The following is an 18488-nucleotide window of genomic DNA, read 5'->3' as shown; positions in this document are numbered from 1 at the left end:
CAGAGCTTCCCCTTGCCCTGCACAGGTTGGGGTAACTTCCCGGAGGCGCGCTCCTTCCAGCGGCCACTCCGGCCAGCCCAGAGGTCGCTCCGCCCCCCTCCCATGCAGCTCCATCCCCTCCCAGAGCGGTCCCACCCCCCGCCCCGGGCTGCCCAACGAGCCAAAGGACGCGCCTTCGTCCGACTCGCGGCCCCGGCAGCTGCGCTCGTCGTCCTCGGCGCTCTCCAGCTCTTCGTCCTCCTCAGGGTAATACTCCGGAGCCGGCGGGGCTCCAGCCGGGGCCGGAGCCGGAGCCAACAGCCCCGCGGCACTCATGTCGCCTCTGACAGCAGCTGGGAGTGCCACCCGGGGACCGCGGCCACCCGCCCTGAGGGCTCGACGCCCGCCTAGCAGCGCCTGACGGAACCGCCAACTTGAGGAACGGGAGCCGCGGTGACCCCTTCCCCGTTTCGGACAAGCTCCGCCCCTCGCGCCCGCGCTCGGCAACGGGGGCCTCGCGCCGGCGGCGACTTCCGGGTCGCGAGCTGCCCGAGGACTGCCTGACTCCGCCATCCTTCAAGGAGAAGACAGGCTGTCGGACGCCCCCTTCGCCTTAACCCTAGCCCCTTCATCGTCGTCTTAAAAACTTCAACGGGGAGGGGCGGAGACTGGATCTCTAGAGTTAGGCAAATCCTTGGCAGGCCTGGCCACGGCCAGGACCCCGAAGCTCAGAGGCGACTTCCGAAATCAGCCGCCAGGCGGCGCCTGGGGCCAAAACAAAAGTGAAAATCATTAGCGAACTGAGAGGTTGAGGGTTTGAAGGGCTCTGAATGTGATCTCTTCTTTAAGCAGGTGAACGACATTAGCCATCCCCTTTATAGTTCGGGAAACCTAGACACTTAGAGTTTGCGTGATCATCCCGAAGAAAAGGAGCTGGGCTCCTCTCCTTACTAATTGAAGCTTTATTGAAAACTAAAAACCAAGGATGCTGGTATTCCATCCTGGAGTTGGGGTTAGCAAAACCGTATTTTCCCAGTAGGTGAGAGTCCTTTCTGTTTGTGTAGGTTAACCCACTAAGATGTTCTCCTGATTTTACAGGTGAGAAAAAAGCTCTCACTTGCCTGAAAAAATAGTAGCTTCCAGTCTGCCTTGTTTAGGTTCCCAGAGCCAGGCTCTCTACAGCAGAGGTCTCCAACCCCTGGGCCACAGCCCTTACCAGTCAGTAGCCTCTTAGGAACCCTCAGCTGCAGGTAGTAAACTGAAGCTTCATGTGTATTTGCAGCCGCTCCCCAGCACCAGCATCGCCACCTCAGCTCCACCTCAGATCATCAGGCATTAGATTTGTATAGGAGCACTGGTCCCTGGTGCCAAAAAGGTTGGGGACTGCTGCTCTACAGTACGGCTACCTCATATTTCTTAGAATATTAGTTTTTTTCCTAAAAGTGGTTTTCTCAGTCCAATAACTGCTGACCATTCTCAGCTGGGCAAGTGGCACGTTACAGGAAGTTAATTAGGCTAACTTAAGGAAGGCGTTATGTGGAAATTTAAGAGATCTGAATATCTGCGAGAATTTGTGTGACTTCCTGAGTAGAAGGGGACACAGTGTCACAAGCTTTGCTTAATGAACAAGTTTAGGTTGTCCCTTATTTATTTGTGTGTAGCAAGAAAAGGGATAAGGAAAAGGGCCCAGAGACATTTAATGGATTGTCCAAAATAACCATACACTTAAGGTTCCACAAAGTCTCCATAGAAAAAGTAGCCTACAAGTAGTGGAGTAGAACACAGTGTAAAAGAGTGAAATTTAACCCAATTCTCAGATCTTTCATGACCAAATTTATATCTGAATTAGCCCCCATAGGGTTCAAAGTGAAAAACGTTCTCATCCCATTTATTTTAACATTTTTCATTTTCTACCTTGTCTTACCTAAAATTTTGGTTCTATTTGTGAGGGATTTTTTTCCTCCCAACAAAACTCAAGAATTTCCGGAATGGAATGCTGCAATGTCTTTCCAGGAGTTCAGAGATCTTCTGAAGCTCCTTCTAAATAAGAGTCATTCTCAGGGCTAACTGTAGGTCCACTATATATAAACTAGGATTTCAGAACTGTTTCTTGCCCAAAGGATGATGTCATTTTCTTTTTTTATGCTCTTAGATCATATCTAAATTATTTATAATCAACTACATGGAGCAACTTGAGTTGCTACCAGTAGCAGTAATCATAGACCAGAAAAAGTACCAACATTTTAGAAATTAGAGTTCATTGATACAATGAATTTTTAAAAAGATTTCATTGATAATTGGTTTCCTTTCAAGACACTGGGATTTTTATCTTATGTTTTATTTCTATTTTTATTTTCCACAATATAGGATTTTTATTATTCAAAGATACATATTTAAAAGGAAAAAACAGATCACTAAAGTGCCATAAACTGATAAATATGATTAACAAAACTTGCTACATCTGAGAATCGAAATAGAGTGGCAGAAGAGACACTAATCTAGGAATATCTACACTACACAACTTGCTTTCTTATTATTTTTATATCATGCTGAATCTTCTGTCTTTAAAATTCCTTCATTGTATTTCTATTTTCTTGATTGCAAATAACACGTTAGTGGTCATGCATTTCTTTTTATATGAATAGAAACAACTGAACACCTAGGTGGTGAAAACTTACCCCATCTTATCCATATTGCCAACTTTAGAATTGGTAAGATGAACTCAATAAATACTCTTTAGAGAAGGAGGACCTAGTGAAAAAAATTCTCTTGCTCAGCCTTTATAGTTGTTTTAATATAATGGTTTGGAGCAGTTTCTCTAGGCCTATAAAAATCAAGTTCCCTCAAAACCAAGTTTTACCATCTTGAAATCTCTCTGCATCCCTTCTCAAAATGGCACTCCGTCATGCTGCTCAGGAGACATCTACTTCAGAACTAGTCTTAGAGTCCTGCCAGCCCCATTTTCACAGGCCTTTTCTGTATACCCTAACACTCAAAACTTTAAAGGGGAGAATTACAATTGGAATGGGGTAGGATTTTAAAAATATATAGTGTTTAGAACACAAATTTTGTCAGTGGGAGTTCACACAAGAGTTAATGATGGAGTTTTCTGAGAATGAAGTCCAGGGCTTAGAATCAAATCGTGTCCCTGAAATGAAACAATTTTTTCATAAAACGCTAAATTGTCAAAGTCCATAAACGGGTTTAGGGGTGAGGGTAGCAGTATTCGGTTTCTGGTGTTGTTTAATCAACATGTCTAGCTGATTAAACGAAAATATAAATAATGGTTCTGAGTAACATGATGCACTTTCACCCCTGGCAGGAACCATCTTTCAGCTTGGGTCAAGATGGGTCTCTGGTTAACACAGGGTGCACTTGGATCAAAGTTCATTATACTTTGGCCATTTGTTTACACAGAATCATTAAAACATGTTTGAAACCTTGGTAAAGCTAACTAGGTTTCCCCTACCACACAGTTCCTGTTCTGCCTGTCGTAATGATTATCAAAACCTGCAACCTGATTATTTCTAAAGCTTTGTCGTCCCTATCAAAATGTGCCCTATCACCACTGAACATGCAGTTGTGCAGAGTACGCATCTAATAGATTTCTTTTTCCAAGGGCATTAAACTGACGTTTGTTGAATGCAATACAAAGAAGGGCGGGCAACTCCCTTGACGAAGATATGAGTTTAAATCCAGGAAATATTTACAAGTCCTGAGTGAATAAATGCTATATTAATTTCTGGCAGAATTACTTAGAAAGCTGTACAAGGTCTAGCGGAAGAACCGGGACCTCCTCAAAGGCTCTAACACGGTGGTCCAGAGGAGTCCCAGAGGGCCGTGGCCTCTGGAAGTCTCCCAAGAAAAGTAAAGGCTCAGGGAGGAGTACCATGAACTTTGACCCAGCGCAGCACAAACAAGGATGACCGCACCCCAGGCGGGCCCGTGGGTAACTGAAGTTGCAAGGTCTTCCGTGTCTGAAAAAACCCCGCCCCGCCCCGCCCCGCCCCATCCCGCCCGCCGCCAACTCCGCCAATCCTCAGGCGCCATCGACCACTCGGCTTCTCAGGCACCTTCAATCAAGTACCTATATCCGGCCCAAGGCCCAGGCCCAGCGATCAAGGAAGGTCAGTAGAGAGCCTATCGGAGCCGAGCTGGGGGCGTGGCCGGGGGCAGGGGGCGGGCGTTCTGAGCCCGTGGGGCGGAGCGCGCTCGGCGCAGTCGGGTGCGATTGGCCACCCCTGGCAGGAGCCGCACCTCGGACAGCAGCAGCGGCGGCCGCGGGAGTGTCCGTGTGGCGCCCGGCGGCGGCGGTGGCGGCGGGGTCCTGCGTGAGAGAGTGGGACGCGACGCGGAGACCGCGGGCGGAGGCTCCGCGCGGCCGGACCGGGCACTCAGCGACCGGACCAAGGGCTCCGCCAGGGGACGAGCTGCAGAAGAGCGACTCGGGAACAAGTGTGGGAGAGGAAGCGGCAGCGGCGACGCCGGGCCCGGGTGGTGACAGCAGGTCTGAGGTGAGAGCACCGGGGCGCGGGGCGGTGACAGCGTGCGCCAGGGCGAGGGGATCTTGGACAGAATGAGGTCGGGGAGAAGCGGAGTGAGGAGAGTTCCGGGAGCGGGTTGGACGGTCCGGACTGTGGAGAGGAGACCCCGAGAGGGGCTGGGGCAGAGGTTCGGGTGAGGGACCTCGAGAGAAGGAGGGGACAAGAGAGTCTAAGGGGGAGACCCCGCGAGGGGCCGGGACAGGAGGTCTGAAGATAGGGGACCCCTACAGGGAGCGGGACGATGGGTCTGAGGGGAGTCCCGAGGCGGGTCGGGACGGCGGGTCTAAGAGAGGGGACTCCGAGAGCAGCCGGGATGGCAGATCGGGGCGGGGGAGTGCCTGACAGGGGCGAGTTTGAGGGGCGTCCCCGAGAGGAGCCGGGAAAGCAGGTCTGAGGGTGGGAGTCCCCAAGAGGAGCTGGGACAGGTGTGATGGGGTCGGGACAGCGGGTCCGAAAGGGAAGGGGGCCTTGAGCGGGGCCGGGACAGCAGATCTTGGCGGGGAGGTCCTCGACAGGGGCCGGGCCAGTGGCTCTGGACCGGGGGCGCAGCGAAAGGGGCTTCTGAGCGTGCCCTGGCCCTGCGTGGCTCGAGAAGTGAGGGAGCCTGGGTCGGGGTCGCTGCACCGGGCGAGTTGGGACAGCCGGCAGAGCAGAGAAGAGGGCACGGTGCTGCTCGAAGTCATCTTCAGTCGGAGTCTGCAGTCAGCCGAGCTTCCTAAGGGTAGCGTGTGAGGCGTGGGACAGCCTGAGCCCCCGTGACTGACTCTGGAACAGGGATTATGTAATGAAACATCTCTTAAGTAGAACGCACGGGCTGGAGGGGTCTGGCAGAAATATAGAGATCTTAAAAGATCAAGAGCGATACATAGCGGTACTCCCTCACTGGCCCCACGGCTTCCCATTCGTTTCTTAAGAGTTTGGCGTGGATGCCTTGAAAGTGAGGGGCTACCTGGCTTTAATAGCTTAATCAGAACGTGAAAAGTTGGAGAGGGCTTTTTCAACCCATCACAAACAAGTTGAAAGGAAAAGGGATCCTTTTGGAGACCCACGTTTTGGATCCATGAGGATGTTTATTTTGATAGACCCTATAGTTTTCATTTTAGGTCAGCGAGGAGCTAAGAAACTTTCTCAGATTTGGCAGCACATCAGTATCAATGTTTACAAATCAGATTAAAAGGAATATATACTAAATTTGTTTAATTTTGGTGTGTTGGAGATAGTTGGAGGGTCAAACTAAATTTTGAAAAGAGGTATTGGAGTCACTAAACTAACAGCACTGTCCAATTAGATTTCTCATCCTGAAAGCTACCAGGACTGAGCTTTAGGCATAATTCTAGGACAAGCAAAGGAGAAAGATAAGCCTATTTAAACCAGACTTGTATGCCCTGGTGGGAGGCAAGTGTGTGTCTATTAAAATGCTGAAATAAATAGAGGAAAGCAATAGGGGGTGGGAATTGGGGAGCAGCCTCCTACTTTGAGGGATATGAAAATTAAACTAATGACCAGGCTAAGTATTTAGCATTTGTTAGTTAACACTGCCCTGACTACCTTTCTCATGTTCTCTTGAATGCACGTGCTTTGTTATGGTTATAGTTTTGCATGTGAATTTTTTCACCTCTTTTTCTCTGTGTGTTGCTTCTCCTTACCTCTTTTCTTTTTTATAGATGAAGAGTTAGGAAATGATGGTATTTGGGAAATAATGGTGAATGTCACAACTGTATCATTTCACAGTTATTTAAATATCTTCTTTGTTTCGGGTTTAAAACATGTTATTAGAAGCCATTGCCCACGTTTAGTAATGGGCAGCTTCAGCTAAGAGGATAACAGAAATACTGCATTATTTCCCAGAGACATAACGTAGAAGTCTTACCTAGAACTGCTTATTTCAATCCAAAACAAAAATTACTAAAGTCATCTTCATCAAGGTGATAATAAGTAGAGGACGTGTGCCATTTGGGGATTTTATTTGATATTACCTGATACAGAACATTTCTTAACTGGCTTCAGAGTGTGGAACTTAGTTATGAAAAGTGTACTAATTAGAAGTCCTCCCCTAGGAAAAAAATTACAAAGATAAGAGGAACTGCAATAGGAAATACAGATTTTGATTATGAGACACTATATTTAAGATATATTAAATGTAATTTTTTCCATTACATTTATTTTTCCGGAGCTCTAGGTAGAATTCAAGAATCAAACAAGGTCAGTTAATTCAAAAGTTTATTTCAAGGGGCATATGTTCACTGTGTAGTGCATGAAACATGAAATAGTCTGTGGAAGAATTGGGAATCACAGTACTAATAATTCTACAAAGTAATAAAACTGAGCAGATAAGCTCTTTCATCATACTTGCTAGCTCATTTCTGATTGGTACAAATGGCAGTTTTTTAAGATAAAACATTAAACTTATTTCCTTTTAAAAAAAGAAAATGTTCTGATACTCCCTGACTGATTACTAAAGCAGTCATTTAAACCACATTACGTTATGATATTGATCCGGAGATGATGAAGAGATTCATTGTAATAGAATTTTTAGTGACAGGGTCTATCTATAATAACTTTATTCTGGGGAGATTTGTTCTGGGGGGAGTAAGAATTCTGTGGGAATTTAGTTTTATTTGTTTCACAAAATAAAACACTAGAACTATAAATATGTAAAGTTATTACACCTATGCTCATTTAAACTTTCTTCTCAATTAAAAAATATAATCAAAAGTCAAGATTAAGGAGCCTTATACATCATCTGAATATAGTAACAACAGAATGAAAGTTCTTTTTGGTTTGTAGTTCTTAGACTTTTCTTAGTCTTGGTTTAGCAGGATGCCCAGTAAATACAATAACCCATTTTACACTTTCTTTACCACTTGAGGCCTGTACAGTCAAACCATTGTAATCTCAGAGTCTACCTTGATATCTAATTCGGTTTAATGTTTAAGCCAACTTGAATAAAAGTTCTCATTGCTTGCCAGTGTTCAGATTTGTTGGTTTCAGTAGTATAGGAAGATGAATGAAAACTACTAGTACTTTTATTTTAAAGTCTCTGCTAAAAATCTCTTTATAATTTATTCCTCCAGCCTTTGCTTCTTCCCTACCCCCGCCAAAAGAAAACAGAAAGTTTCCATCAAAAAGTGTTTTGTGGCACTCTTCTGAGAAGACATTTTCAGACTTCTTTTCATTCTTCAATGAGAAATTCCTGTCAATAAAGAGAATAGTTTTGAATTAGTATTTTTGAGTTGTGTGATATTGTATATTTAATTGCATTTCACCATAGGGAGTTCAGTTTGTAATTATTTAGCCTTATGCATTTAATTGGGTGCTTTATTTGCGAGGATATATTAAAATTTTGTTACTGTTTCTTAGACTCAATTTAGTAAAAAAATAAAATAAATGATATTTATCTAAGATAAATTAGAAATGTTTATGGGCCAAAATGTGATCTAACTTATTTCTACATTATGGGCAACAAATTAAACACAACAACTATTTAGAATTTTTATGATAATGAGTAGGATTTAAATTGATACATTTTATCATTCTAGCTATTTGTTGTTACACTTACCTAAATACTTTATAAATCAACCTAATGTATTTTTTCTGATTTGAGATTTGTTAAAGACATTAAAGTATATTTAAAGTCTTTCTAAATTATTTCTGTATTACAACAGAATGACTTAAGGGTCAGTTTCTTGATTTGTTAATACAGAGCAGCCTCCTAACCATTGTCAGCTATCTAACAAATACATGTCTTTCATCCCCAGAATGAGTGAGAAAATGAAGATGCCTTGGAACAAATGTTTTCTACCTAACAAAACCTACTCCCATTAAACAAGGAGGTATGGCCCATGTGGCTTTAGCTCCAAACACAATTGACATGCTGGAGTTTATTTTCGGGGGCCTTTTCACTTCATCTCTGGCCTCAGTAAATGATGGCTGACAAAAACCCCACATTGTACATTTTGTTAAGCTTAATATTTAATTAGCCAATTACCACAGTACTCATTGAAAGAGTTCAATTTTACTTTCTTCCACTATTTTTGATGGATAATGGGATAACTTTTTACTTCCAGATCAAACCAGAATTCATGTGGTATGTATTTAGTTTTATATGTTTCACTTTCTGTCTAATGACACTGGCTTATGTCCACAGCAATCAAGGCTCATGACAGTTCAAATGCATTTTATTTACCCATTACAATAAGATGGCACTCATCAAGGCAGAAGGCTTTCTTAAATAAACTAATCACCTAATTAGTCTTGGCAGTAGACACGCAAAACAAAATCATAGTTCATGGCTAATTTTCCTTCTGTCATGAACATAAGCCTTTACTTTTTGAAGGGTATGTGTGTAAATACATGAATATTTCTACAAACCACATAAATATAGTTTTAAATGATCTAGGTCAAGATTTAATAGCTGAGATACAAAATTACAATATTTTGCTTCATGTACATTTGTGCTTCCATTTCTCGTGCAAAACTCTCTTCTGTCATTGTATACCAGTTCTTTGTTTATGTGTGGTTGTCTTTTACTAGTCATGAGCATTTTGAAGGCAAAGATGGTTGTTATTTATCTTTGCATCCTCCATGCCAAGTACAGTACTAGGCACAAAGTATGAAAGATGCTCAATAAATGTAAATTGAATGAGTGAATGAACTAATGTTCAGCAAGTAAGTAGATTATATTTATGTCCACACTTTGTTTCTTATCCTCATCGAGACCTTTTAGTATATCAAAAGGGTGGTAAAAGAGTCAGTGATTCGTTTGGAACACAAGAACAAGTGTTAGCACTGTTTAGCTACTATATAAGAAAAAGCATGTTGGAATGAGAAAGGGCCTTACCCTCAGAGAGACCTAGGCACCTATGTTGGCTTTGTCACTATGTCAGTTGGTTGGCCCTGGCTAAGTTACTTAAGTCTTAAAGTTCTCAATTCTCTCATCTGTAAAATAAGAATACATACTTCATGGGATTCTTCTAAGGAATAAATGAAGCAAGCACAGTGACAAATGCATAGGACGTGTTTAATAAATGGTAGCTGCCTATTATTTTAATCACTTGAAACAGTTTTATTGCTGTTTTTGCTCTACTCCCAGATCTAATAATTTGCTGAAATTCATGGCTTCTGACTCCAAAAAGAATAAATAATAGATTCACACATAAGGAAATTGAGATTCAGTGAGGGTAAGTGACTTTCCAAGGTCATGCAGACAATGGCAGACTTGACCACTGTGACCTAGATCTGGTTTTTCAACTCAGTATACTTTCTACTTTCTACTTCTTAATGGTCCAAGAAGGAGGGTCTTAATAAGGTGCTAGGGAAGAAATACTGTGACAATTTTCCAGTCTCCTTTTTGTTTTTGTCTTTCCGACTTATGCAGTTGCTCTCTCAATCTCCCTAACTATACCTCTGAATTTGTCATTCACATGTCAAAACCCTTAATTCTCCATGGCCTACTGAGTTAAATGCAGATTTATCTATTGCCCCACAATCCACATATTTATGTATATATGTATGTATTTCCTGTGCCTCAACCAGATTGGCCTGCTTACTTGCCAAGCACTTGCTGATTTTTCACCTCAGGTCTTTGTTCTTGCCATTATTTCCCCTAGAATGCCTTTTGCTCATCATTTTTCAGACCTACCTCCAGTGCCACCTTTTAAGAGGCCTTCTCTGATCATCCTCCTTGCTGCTCTCCTTCGAATTCCCTAAGTACTTGCTTTGTATGCTTTCTTATTGCACTGATATTCTCTCCGATATTACATTATAGGGTTTGTACTTGTCTTATCCTTCCTAAATATCCATTTTTTGGTTTTCTTTTTCTGTTTTTTTTTTTTTTTTTTAAACAGTGCCCATGGAGGAATTAAGGGAACGTGGATATGGGAGGGGGGCTGGGAGCAAGTGGGTTTGGGTGTGAGTAGGTGTTTGTGGAGGTCAGTTTGGGGTATGTGCCCTGGGTGGGATGACTATGGGGTATGGATTGGGGGCCGTGAGGGTGACGGGAGTGTGCGCATGCTCGCTTATGCACACAGAGGTGGGGGCAGTAGGTATGTGAGCCTGTGGGGTATGCAGCTATGTAGGAGAAGGCATCCAAGTTTATGAGAAAGTGAGCCATCTTTTTGGTTTTAAAAGAACAGAGTCTTACAATTAATATCTGCTCAATACATATTTGTTAAACCCTATTAAATTTAAATACTTATTTTAGGTTCAAAGGTTATATTTTAATTATTGCTGCTAGTGCAGATAACAAGGATAATTCTAAAGTGAAGAATTTACTTCTGAACCTGACAGTTATTAATTTGATGCCAGTGGTAACAAGTATATGGAAATCTGTATGTTCATATTTAGCAGGACAATATTTCCTAAAATGAACTTTGACTCTGAGTGTGTTTGAGATTAGTTAGTTTTGTTTCCTTCAGCGATGGTTTTATCAACAAGGAATAGGTTCTAACTTCAGGTTTTTGGAAGTTTGTTTTCCTTTCTCTAGGTATTAGCAACAAATGAAATAAGATTCTGTCATTTGCAACAGAAGGTGGTTATTCACCTGAGTCAGAGGTAGAGTCTGGGGAGCTTACTTTGTGATATAAGCAATTTGCAACTGTGAACAAATAAACTTATGGTTATTCCTACCTTTCATATTGTATTCTTCTCCATAGTGCTTACTACCTTCTGACATACCAAATATTTTATTCATTTGTTTGTCTTATATCTCTGCACTGGGATTTAGGTTCTATGAAAGCAGAGATATTTGTTTTTATGCATTGCCGTATCTCTAACTTATAAAACAATACCTAAGATGTAGTAGGTGCTCAATAAATAGTTGTTGAATGACTAAATAGATAAATTTGGCTTTCAGAATTTCTCTAATTTGTTGGTTCAAAAGTAGGGTTTGTTATTTTAAACATAAGGAAGTAAAATCCTAAGGAAGTAAAGTGTAGCTCAGAAGAGCAGAGTTTATCTGTACCTTTTACTCTCTGGATTTTATGTTTTTCTTTGAGCAGCCTTGAATTTACTATATATTTGTTTTACTGAATGCAAATAAAAGCCATTCCCACTACCACAACATATATCCAAAAGCAATTGTCTTAATTTGGCTAAAATCTAAGAAAACTGTTAATTGTAACAAAATTTAATGGAAGCTTGCTGACCAAAATTATTACAAAATTCAGTACAGGAGCATTATTCCATTAGAAGCCCTTCACTTGTTTTTCTTGGATGCTGATATTAACCCGGAGAATTGGTCAGATCAAGCTTCTGATGTTAATTTGGGGTTATCAGTTTTCTGCATGTACAAGTAATTGGGTTTGAAATGTGTTTTAAGCCTGAATTAAAAGACCTTAGTCATTGGTGACTCATGGTGAGAAGTTTTTCCTTTTCCCTGCTGTAACATATGCGGTTGCCTCCAACATGGCCTTCTTGAAACACTGAAAGCAGAAAGACTCCTACTTTTATATACTACGTTCTGGAAAAGTTCTTTTATGTACTAGGTTCTGGTGGTGGCCTTAATTACAATGCTTTTTAGTAGTGAGCACTACAATTGACTTTCCAAATTTCCATACAGATCCCTTTAGTCTGTCTTTGTGGAAACTTTCTCATTATATATAAAATTGTCAAAAGTCTGCTAGATAGTGTATGAATGACCAGAGGGAGTTTGTTTTGTTCATTACTGTGTTTGTAGTGCCTAGAATAGTGCTTTGTACAGAGAAAACAATTAATGCATATTTTCTGAGTGAAGTTGCATACATTGTTCATAACAGTGCATCTTAGAAAAATAATGAAAGTCTATTGAAATAAAGTTTCTTCAGCCTTTTAGAATCAGGTAATCATCAATTCACAATCAACCTAGTTTGGGAGGCTCTTGGTATTAGCCCAAGGTAGTTCTGCCCTAATAGTTCCTAGCATTGATTGTGCCAACCTGAGATCTCCTTTAGTGGTTCCCTTACAAGAGGAAGGGTAAATTGGCAGTACCCATAGGCACTTGCACCTGTGGGAACCAATGGGCGTTATAACAGGAAATACTTAAGCTTGCAATACCGATAGTAACGTGCAGCGTCCAGGTCATGCTGTTTTTATCTGCAGTTCCTTATTAGGATTGTACAAGGTTTCTTGACTTTTGTATATGTATAAGTTTAAAAGAGAATTCACTTTAAATCTGAAAATTAAAATGTGAGTGTTTATTTGCATCTTCTTCATCATCAAGGAATTGGTGAGTTGTCCTCCAAGTTCTTTCTTTACCTTCTACTGTGTCTCAGGAAACCTCATTCTATTCTAGCACTCAGGGTAGGGGGACGTGGAGGGTGCATAAATGTAAAGTTAAAACTTCAGCTGATGTTATTATCAAGAATAATAACCAGTTCTGATATTTACATGATGCCATAACGGTAGATAGGCATTAATAGAATTTCATAGATTTTACATAAGATTTGTTTAGCTCGAGCACGTTTTCCTCTTTTGTAGGGACTGAGGGGAAAAATTCAGGTAAAGTTTTTAGAAAGACCTTTTCAAAATGTCGAAATGTAAAGCTGTATAAAATACTGTTGACGTTAACTGTCTGACCAGGAAGTACTCTCTGTAAGCCTCATTTATAAAACTGTAATAACTTCCTTTCTCAGGATGAAGGTGCTGATAGCGTGCTAGTGTTCTTACATCTTAAGTTGAGTTCAGTTTTATCTTTCCTAAGTGATTAAGAGGCAGCTTTTTAAAGAAAGCCATCTCTGGGGCAATCTTATTATTGCTGTAGCTAAATAAACCATTTTAATGTCTTTAGTATGTTGGACTGGAAATGTAGGACATACATTTGAGAAGATCTACTATGAGTAAGTTTGATGTTGTGTTTTGTATTTAGTGTTTAATTATAAATATGGTTTGCATCTAAACATTGCTAATAAATTCTTTGTTGAATTTCATGTGAATATTTATGGCCTTAGCTCAAAGTCCAGCTAAGAATAATCAACCTCAAAAGTCACTAGATTCATATGCCCTATTTATTTTAATTTGTAATTTAATATTCTACAAATAAATATAAGTGGAAATTTTTTTCATAAGTTGTTTAAATTTTTTTTGCTTTCTCCTGGGTAAGGTAAATACAGAGCTGCAAATAAAATATCAAAATCTTGTCAGAAGAGTCTTTTAAATAAAAATTTTAAACATACTAAAGGCCATGTTTATTAAATAGATGCAGTTTATGCTAATAATATTATTACTGGAAAACAATATTTCAAAATTAAGCTACTCAAAATGGCATACTTTTCATCCTAGCTTAAAAAACTAACGAAGCCACATCCTATTTTTCTTCTTTTACAAAGAGGGAAAATAGGATAGGAAGCAGAGTAATTTTGTGAATGTAATACCAAATTTAGAGACAGAAAAGTTGGAAGATTTGATCACGTTTACTTTGTTTTGTAATTTTGTTTTAGTATATAAGATTAGTTACTTATTAAAATATAAAAATAAAATATTTTAGCGATGGGTTAATAATTTATGGGACTACTCTAGTTCATAAAATGGAATTAGATGGAGTAGGAAAGTAGATAATTTTTTATTTAACATCTCATAGTTTGTATGTTATGTAAAATATTTTAGAAACCAGGAAAACTACCTTAATAGTTTCTTTACCAGCTTCACTAGGCTCTTGGAACAAAGTTTAAATGAAATGTGTATAACTCTGGACTTACAAACTCCTAATACTTTACATGTTAGAAATGTAAATTAAAGTCTTATAATTGTACATAAGACACATTTTCATTCAAGAAGCATTGCCAGCGGGTTTTACTGATTTGGGGGCTCTATCTTTTCTAATATATAAAGAAGGAAATTAAAACTTTCAAGTAATCTTTAAATGTGATGTCACAGAATGTGTTTTTTCTTAAAAAGTTTTGAATGTTAAATACTTAAAAGTATAAATCACGCAAATTTTAGTTTTTATAGAGAGGCCTTTACAATTGTCTGAAGGTAATATTAGCTCTCCAGATGTATCCCAGTCATAGTTTGAATGGGGGTAGGGCAGAGGAAGTGGGTGGGGCGTCACAGTAGTGACAGATTAGTGCAGATTATATGGCTGCCTGCCAAAACACCACTCTTTGGAGGGAAAAGTAGAAGTTACTAACTGCATCCTATTAATTTGTACATATTTATTTAACCAGTCATAACTGAACCAGTTATAACCAACTGTTTGCTGGTTTCATACACAAATGACAAATTTTAATCTTCTGAATTACTTGATATGTGCTTAATGTTCTATTTTTTAGTTTATCATGGTCATATTCCTTATGTACGCTCTGCAGAGATCACACTGACCCTTTTGTGGAAGACCAGGTGTTAACAGAAAAAAAGAGAGACGAGGAAAGACAGAACTTTAAATTATAATTGCTTTACTTTATAGTTAAAAGAATTGCAGAGTTAAAATGTAATATGTCCCATCATATTTGGACAATGCATATAAAATACTAATAAAATAATCATATCTCATGAAGGAGTTTGTAGTTCTCGATTGTTCTGGTTCATTTTGAAATTGAGATTCTTACTGTTGCAACATAAAAGGAAGCTTTGTGGAGGAAATATGACATCTCTGTCCAGATGCATAAGGACAGAATTACAGTGAAGAGTTATTTTTAGAAGTGTCTTATGAATGTATTTTATGTACTGAGAAATAGCTTTAAAAGGTTAGTGTCTATTTCAGGGTCACTGGTAGGAGTTATATAGGTTGTTCAGATCATTAGATATTCTACTAAGAAAATACTTTTTTTTAAACGTTTCGATGTCACCAACCAGCCTAGTTAGTCATGACCTGGCTGATCTAAGTAGGAGCATTTTTAAAAATGTAACCAAATTGAGACCCTTTCAGTACCATCAAATAGTAATGTAAGTATCTTACTAAAAGAGGGGACAGTTCACTATCATTTCTAGCAGTGTCCCACCGTCCTTCAGGAATAGAGTGTAGTGTTTTCAGTACTATAAGGAAAGGTTAGAAGTGAGTTAAGGAATTTATCCTTTTGTGTCACTGACACGGTTCTTAGAATTGATGCTCCCCACTAACTCTTACACAGTGAGTAGCATGTCCAAGTCCCTTATACATCTTATTTTTCATTTCGGTCACATGTGTTTGGGGTTAGCAGTGTAATGATTAACAAGAGCACGTCAGATGAACATGTGTGCCACTTAGAAGCTCACTAGCTTTGTGACCTTGTACAAATCCCTTAACTCCTAAAGCCTCTGTTTCCTCAACTGTAAAATAGGCATAATCGACGTACCTACCCCACGGGATTGTTGTGAGGACTAAATGAGGTCATGTGTGAAAAGCACAAGTTTGGCCACACAGTGTAAAGGAAGAGCTCAGTGAGTGATAGTAGAAATGTTTATTTTTGCTGTTTTTGGACATTTCAATTCTTAATCACAGCTCTACCAGAAAATGACCATGGGAAGAGATATAAAACAATGCATGCAATCATGTATGGATAATGGAATCAACGTTGCAATAATAGAATTATTGAGGAAGTACCACGAGAGCACTCCCCTTACCACATTATGTATTTCCCACTCTAAGCAGGGAGAGAAAGCAGGGGAAGAGTTAACTATAGATTTAAATAATTATTAGTACAAAAATCAATCTGCCAAATTTAGCTTTAGTAACATTTTCTCTTTGTTCCTCAGCTCATAGAATTTCCTCCCAATTTGATAGCACAGCTCAAGAAAACAACATGGCAAAGTGCTGATTTCTTAATTCATTTTCTCCATAGAGTTTGCTTGTTTTCTTCTGACTGGATCACTATCAGATATACTTAGGACTAAGTCTCAAGATTTTAGATCAGCTAAAAAAAAAAAACTTGGGTTTTTTTTTCGTCTGTTTTGTGGAATCAGACAATAAAGAATATACATTTGAGTATAAAGAAGAATATTTTTCTGTTTTCACTATATTAGTCTCTGAGAGTTCATATCCTGTAATGAGTCAGTTAACTTTGTTTATTGAAAAACAGCTAATTTTGACATAAGCATATTTTCATGAGGCTATATTAGCAAAGCACATGTGAAATTTGGGGGCACCTGAATTAAATTCACTAAACAAAAAAATGAAACTACTTGTAGGGTACTGAAAAACATTTAGGTTTTGTGAATATGTCTATTTTTGAAATTTCCAGGTCTTATTAATCTCTAGTACAACTCCTTTACCTGGGAGGCAGCCTCTGACTTAGTCTATGTGTCATCCTTGTTTCTGGGACCCCTAATTTTACAATCTCAAGGCCCGTCACGTTGCCACTGAAATATGCTGCGTCTCTGCACCTATCCTAATCAGACCCTTATCACCTCATTCCTGGATTACTACAATTGCCTTCCTTCATTTCCGCCTGTTTTTTTCAACTCATCTGATTAACCTTCTTTAAGTGCTACTACTTGCAGCATGCCCTCCTCTTTCAGAAAGCTTCATTGGTTCCCTGTTTTCCACCACATTAAACCTAACCTCTTCTGCCTGAATATCAACACCCTTTCTAATCTGGCCCACACTACTTATCCAGCTTCATTTCCTATGTTCTTTGGCCCGTCCTTTCTGCTCTATTGGAGTCAGTCTGTCTTTCAAACACCATAGTCATTCAAGTCTGCACCTCTGGGACTGTTATTTACTTCACTCAAAAAGCCCTCCTTCCGTCTCCCTGCCTGCTCAAATTTACCTTTTCTTCAAGAACTCGTGTAAAGTTTACTTCCTGTCTGCAGCTTTTTCTGACTTTTTAAGCTCTTACTGTTTTGCTGCAAACTCTCGTGACTTAAATTAGCAAACCTGTGAACAAAAATGTGCACTGTATCTTATATGGTTCACTGTTTTATCTTTATTAATGATGTAAACATTTTGAGTACAAGGACCATATCTTACCGATAAATCTTTCACAGTTCTTAGCATAATGCTGAGGTACCTGACTTTGATTTGAAGAAAAAGAAAAGAAAGTAAACTTGTTTCATTGTACCTATCTAAAATAAGGTCGCATTCCAATAATATCGAAGGGACCTGAATATTTGTCCAGTTAGGGTCAGGTCTGTCACCTTATTTACAGAAAAAGAGAAAAACAGGAGGCAAATTAAGATAATTTTGTACTGGTTATAGATATGTTTGCTTTATGAGAAACTATATATGTGTATGTATATCTATGTAGATGTTTGTGTGCGTGTGTGTGTGTGTGTGTGTGTGTGTATATATATGATTTTGTTTCAGCGATATAGCCAGTTTCACTTGGAAAGGTTTAGTTTGATATTTACAATTTTCTATCCTATCATTTTAAATCAAATCTGATCAATAAATATTATGTAATCAAGAAGTATCTTTACTTCTTGATTACATAATATTCTTTAAGTGATGTAAGTATAATTAAGTTCCTACTATGTGTAAGGTTAGACTCTGTGAAGGGATACTTAAATTAATTAATAAAATTCTTGCCCTCAAAAAACTATTGAGAATTCTATTAGAGAAGAACAAAATATGTACTCAAAGGCTTAAACATAAGAATACTTGACACTTCAACTGGATGTCTATTGCTTAAATTCTCAATCTCTTGTCTTTTGAAATGATACATGCCTTCCTTTTCCTTTGTATCGATGCCACCCAAATGAAAACTTTTTTTTGTTTTCCCCTTATTTTATTTCCAGTTTAACTGCAGTATAATTGACATATTGAGATATAATTGACATAAGTCCAAGGCATACAATATAATGATTGATGCATGTATATATTGTGAAATAATTACTATAATAAGTTTAGTTAATGTTGATCACCACACTTTATTACAAAGTTTTTTCCTTATGATGAGAATTTTAAGATTTATTCTCTTAGCAACTTTCAAATATACGATACAGTAATGTTAAGCATAATCACCATGCTGTACATTACATCCCCAGAATTTATTTATCTATAAGTTTTTACCTTTTGATCACCTTTACCTACTGCCTGCCTCTAGCAACCACCAATCTGTTCTTTGTATCAATGAG

General features: G+C 39.2%; 2 protein-coding genes across 3 annotated transcripts in view; one reads left to right on the top strand and one right to left on the bottom strand.

The window, feature by feature from the left end:
- SUDS3 (SDS3 homolog, SIN3A corepressor complex component) overlaps nucleotides 1-485 on the bottom strand; it is a 32463-nt gene extending 31978 nt beyond the window's left edge. Inside the window, exon 1 of the mRNA XM_011355841.2 lies at nucleotides 174-485. Coding sequence (XP_011354143.1) covers nucleotides 174-315 — 142 coding nt within the window. The 5' untranslated portion in view covers nucleotides 316-485. The remainder of the gene's footprint in view (nucleotides 1-173) is intronic.
- A 3730-nt stretch (nucleotides 486-4215) lies between these two features.
- TAOK3 (TAO kinase 3) overlaps nucleotides 4216-18488 on the top strand; it is a 152355-nt gene continuing 138082 nt past the window's right edge. For both annotated transcript variants that reach the window (XM_023528253.1, XM_011355842.2), the window contains exon 1: nucleotides 4216-4493. The gene's annotated coding sequence lies outside the window, so the exon portion shown is untranslated. The remainder of the gene's footprint in view (nucleotides 4494-18488) is intronic.

Source organism: Pteropus vampyrus, unplaced genomic scaffold (genome assembly GCF_000151845.1).
Source record: "Pteropus vampyrus isolate Shadow unplaced genomic scaffold, Pvam_2.0 Scaffold23, whole genome shotgun sequence".
NCBI classification, from domain to species: Eukaryota; Metazoa; Chordata; class Mammalia; order Chiroptera; family Pteropodidae; genus Pteropus; species Pteropus vampyrus.
Note: the sequence above shows the minus strand (reverse complement) of the source record. Positions and strands in the feature narration are given on the sequence as shown.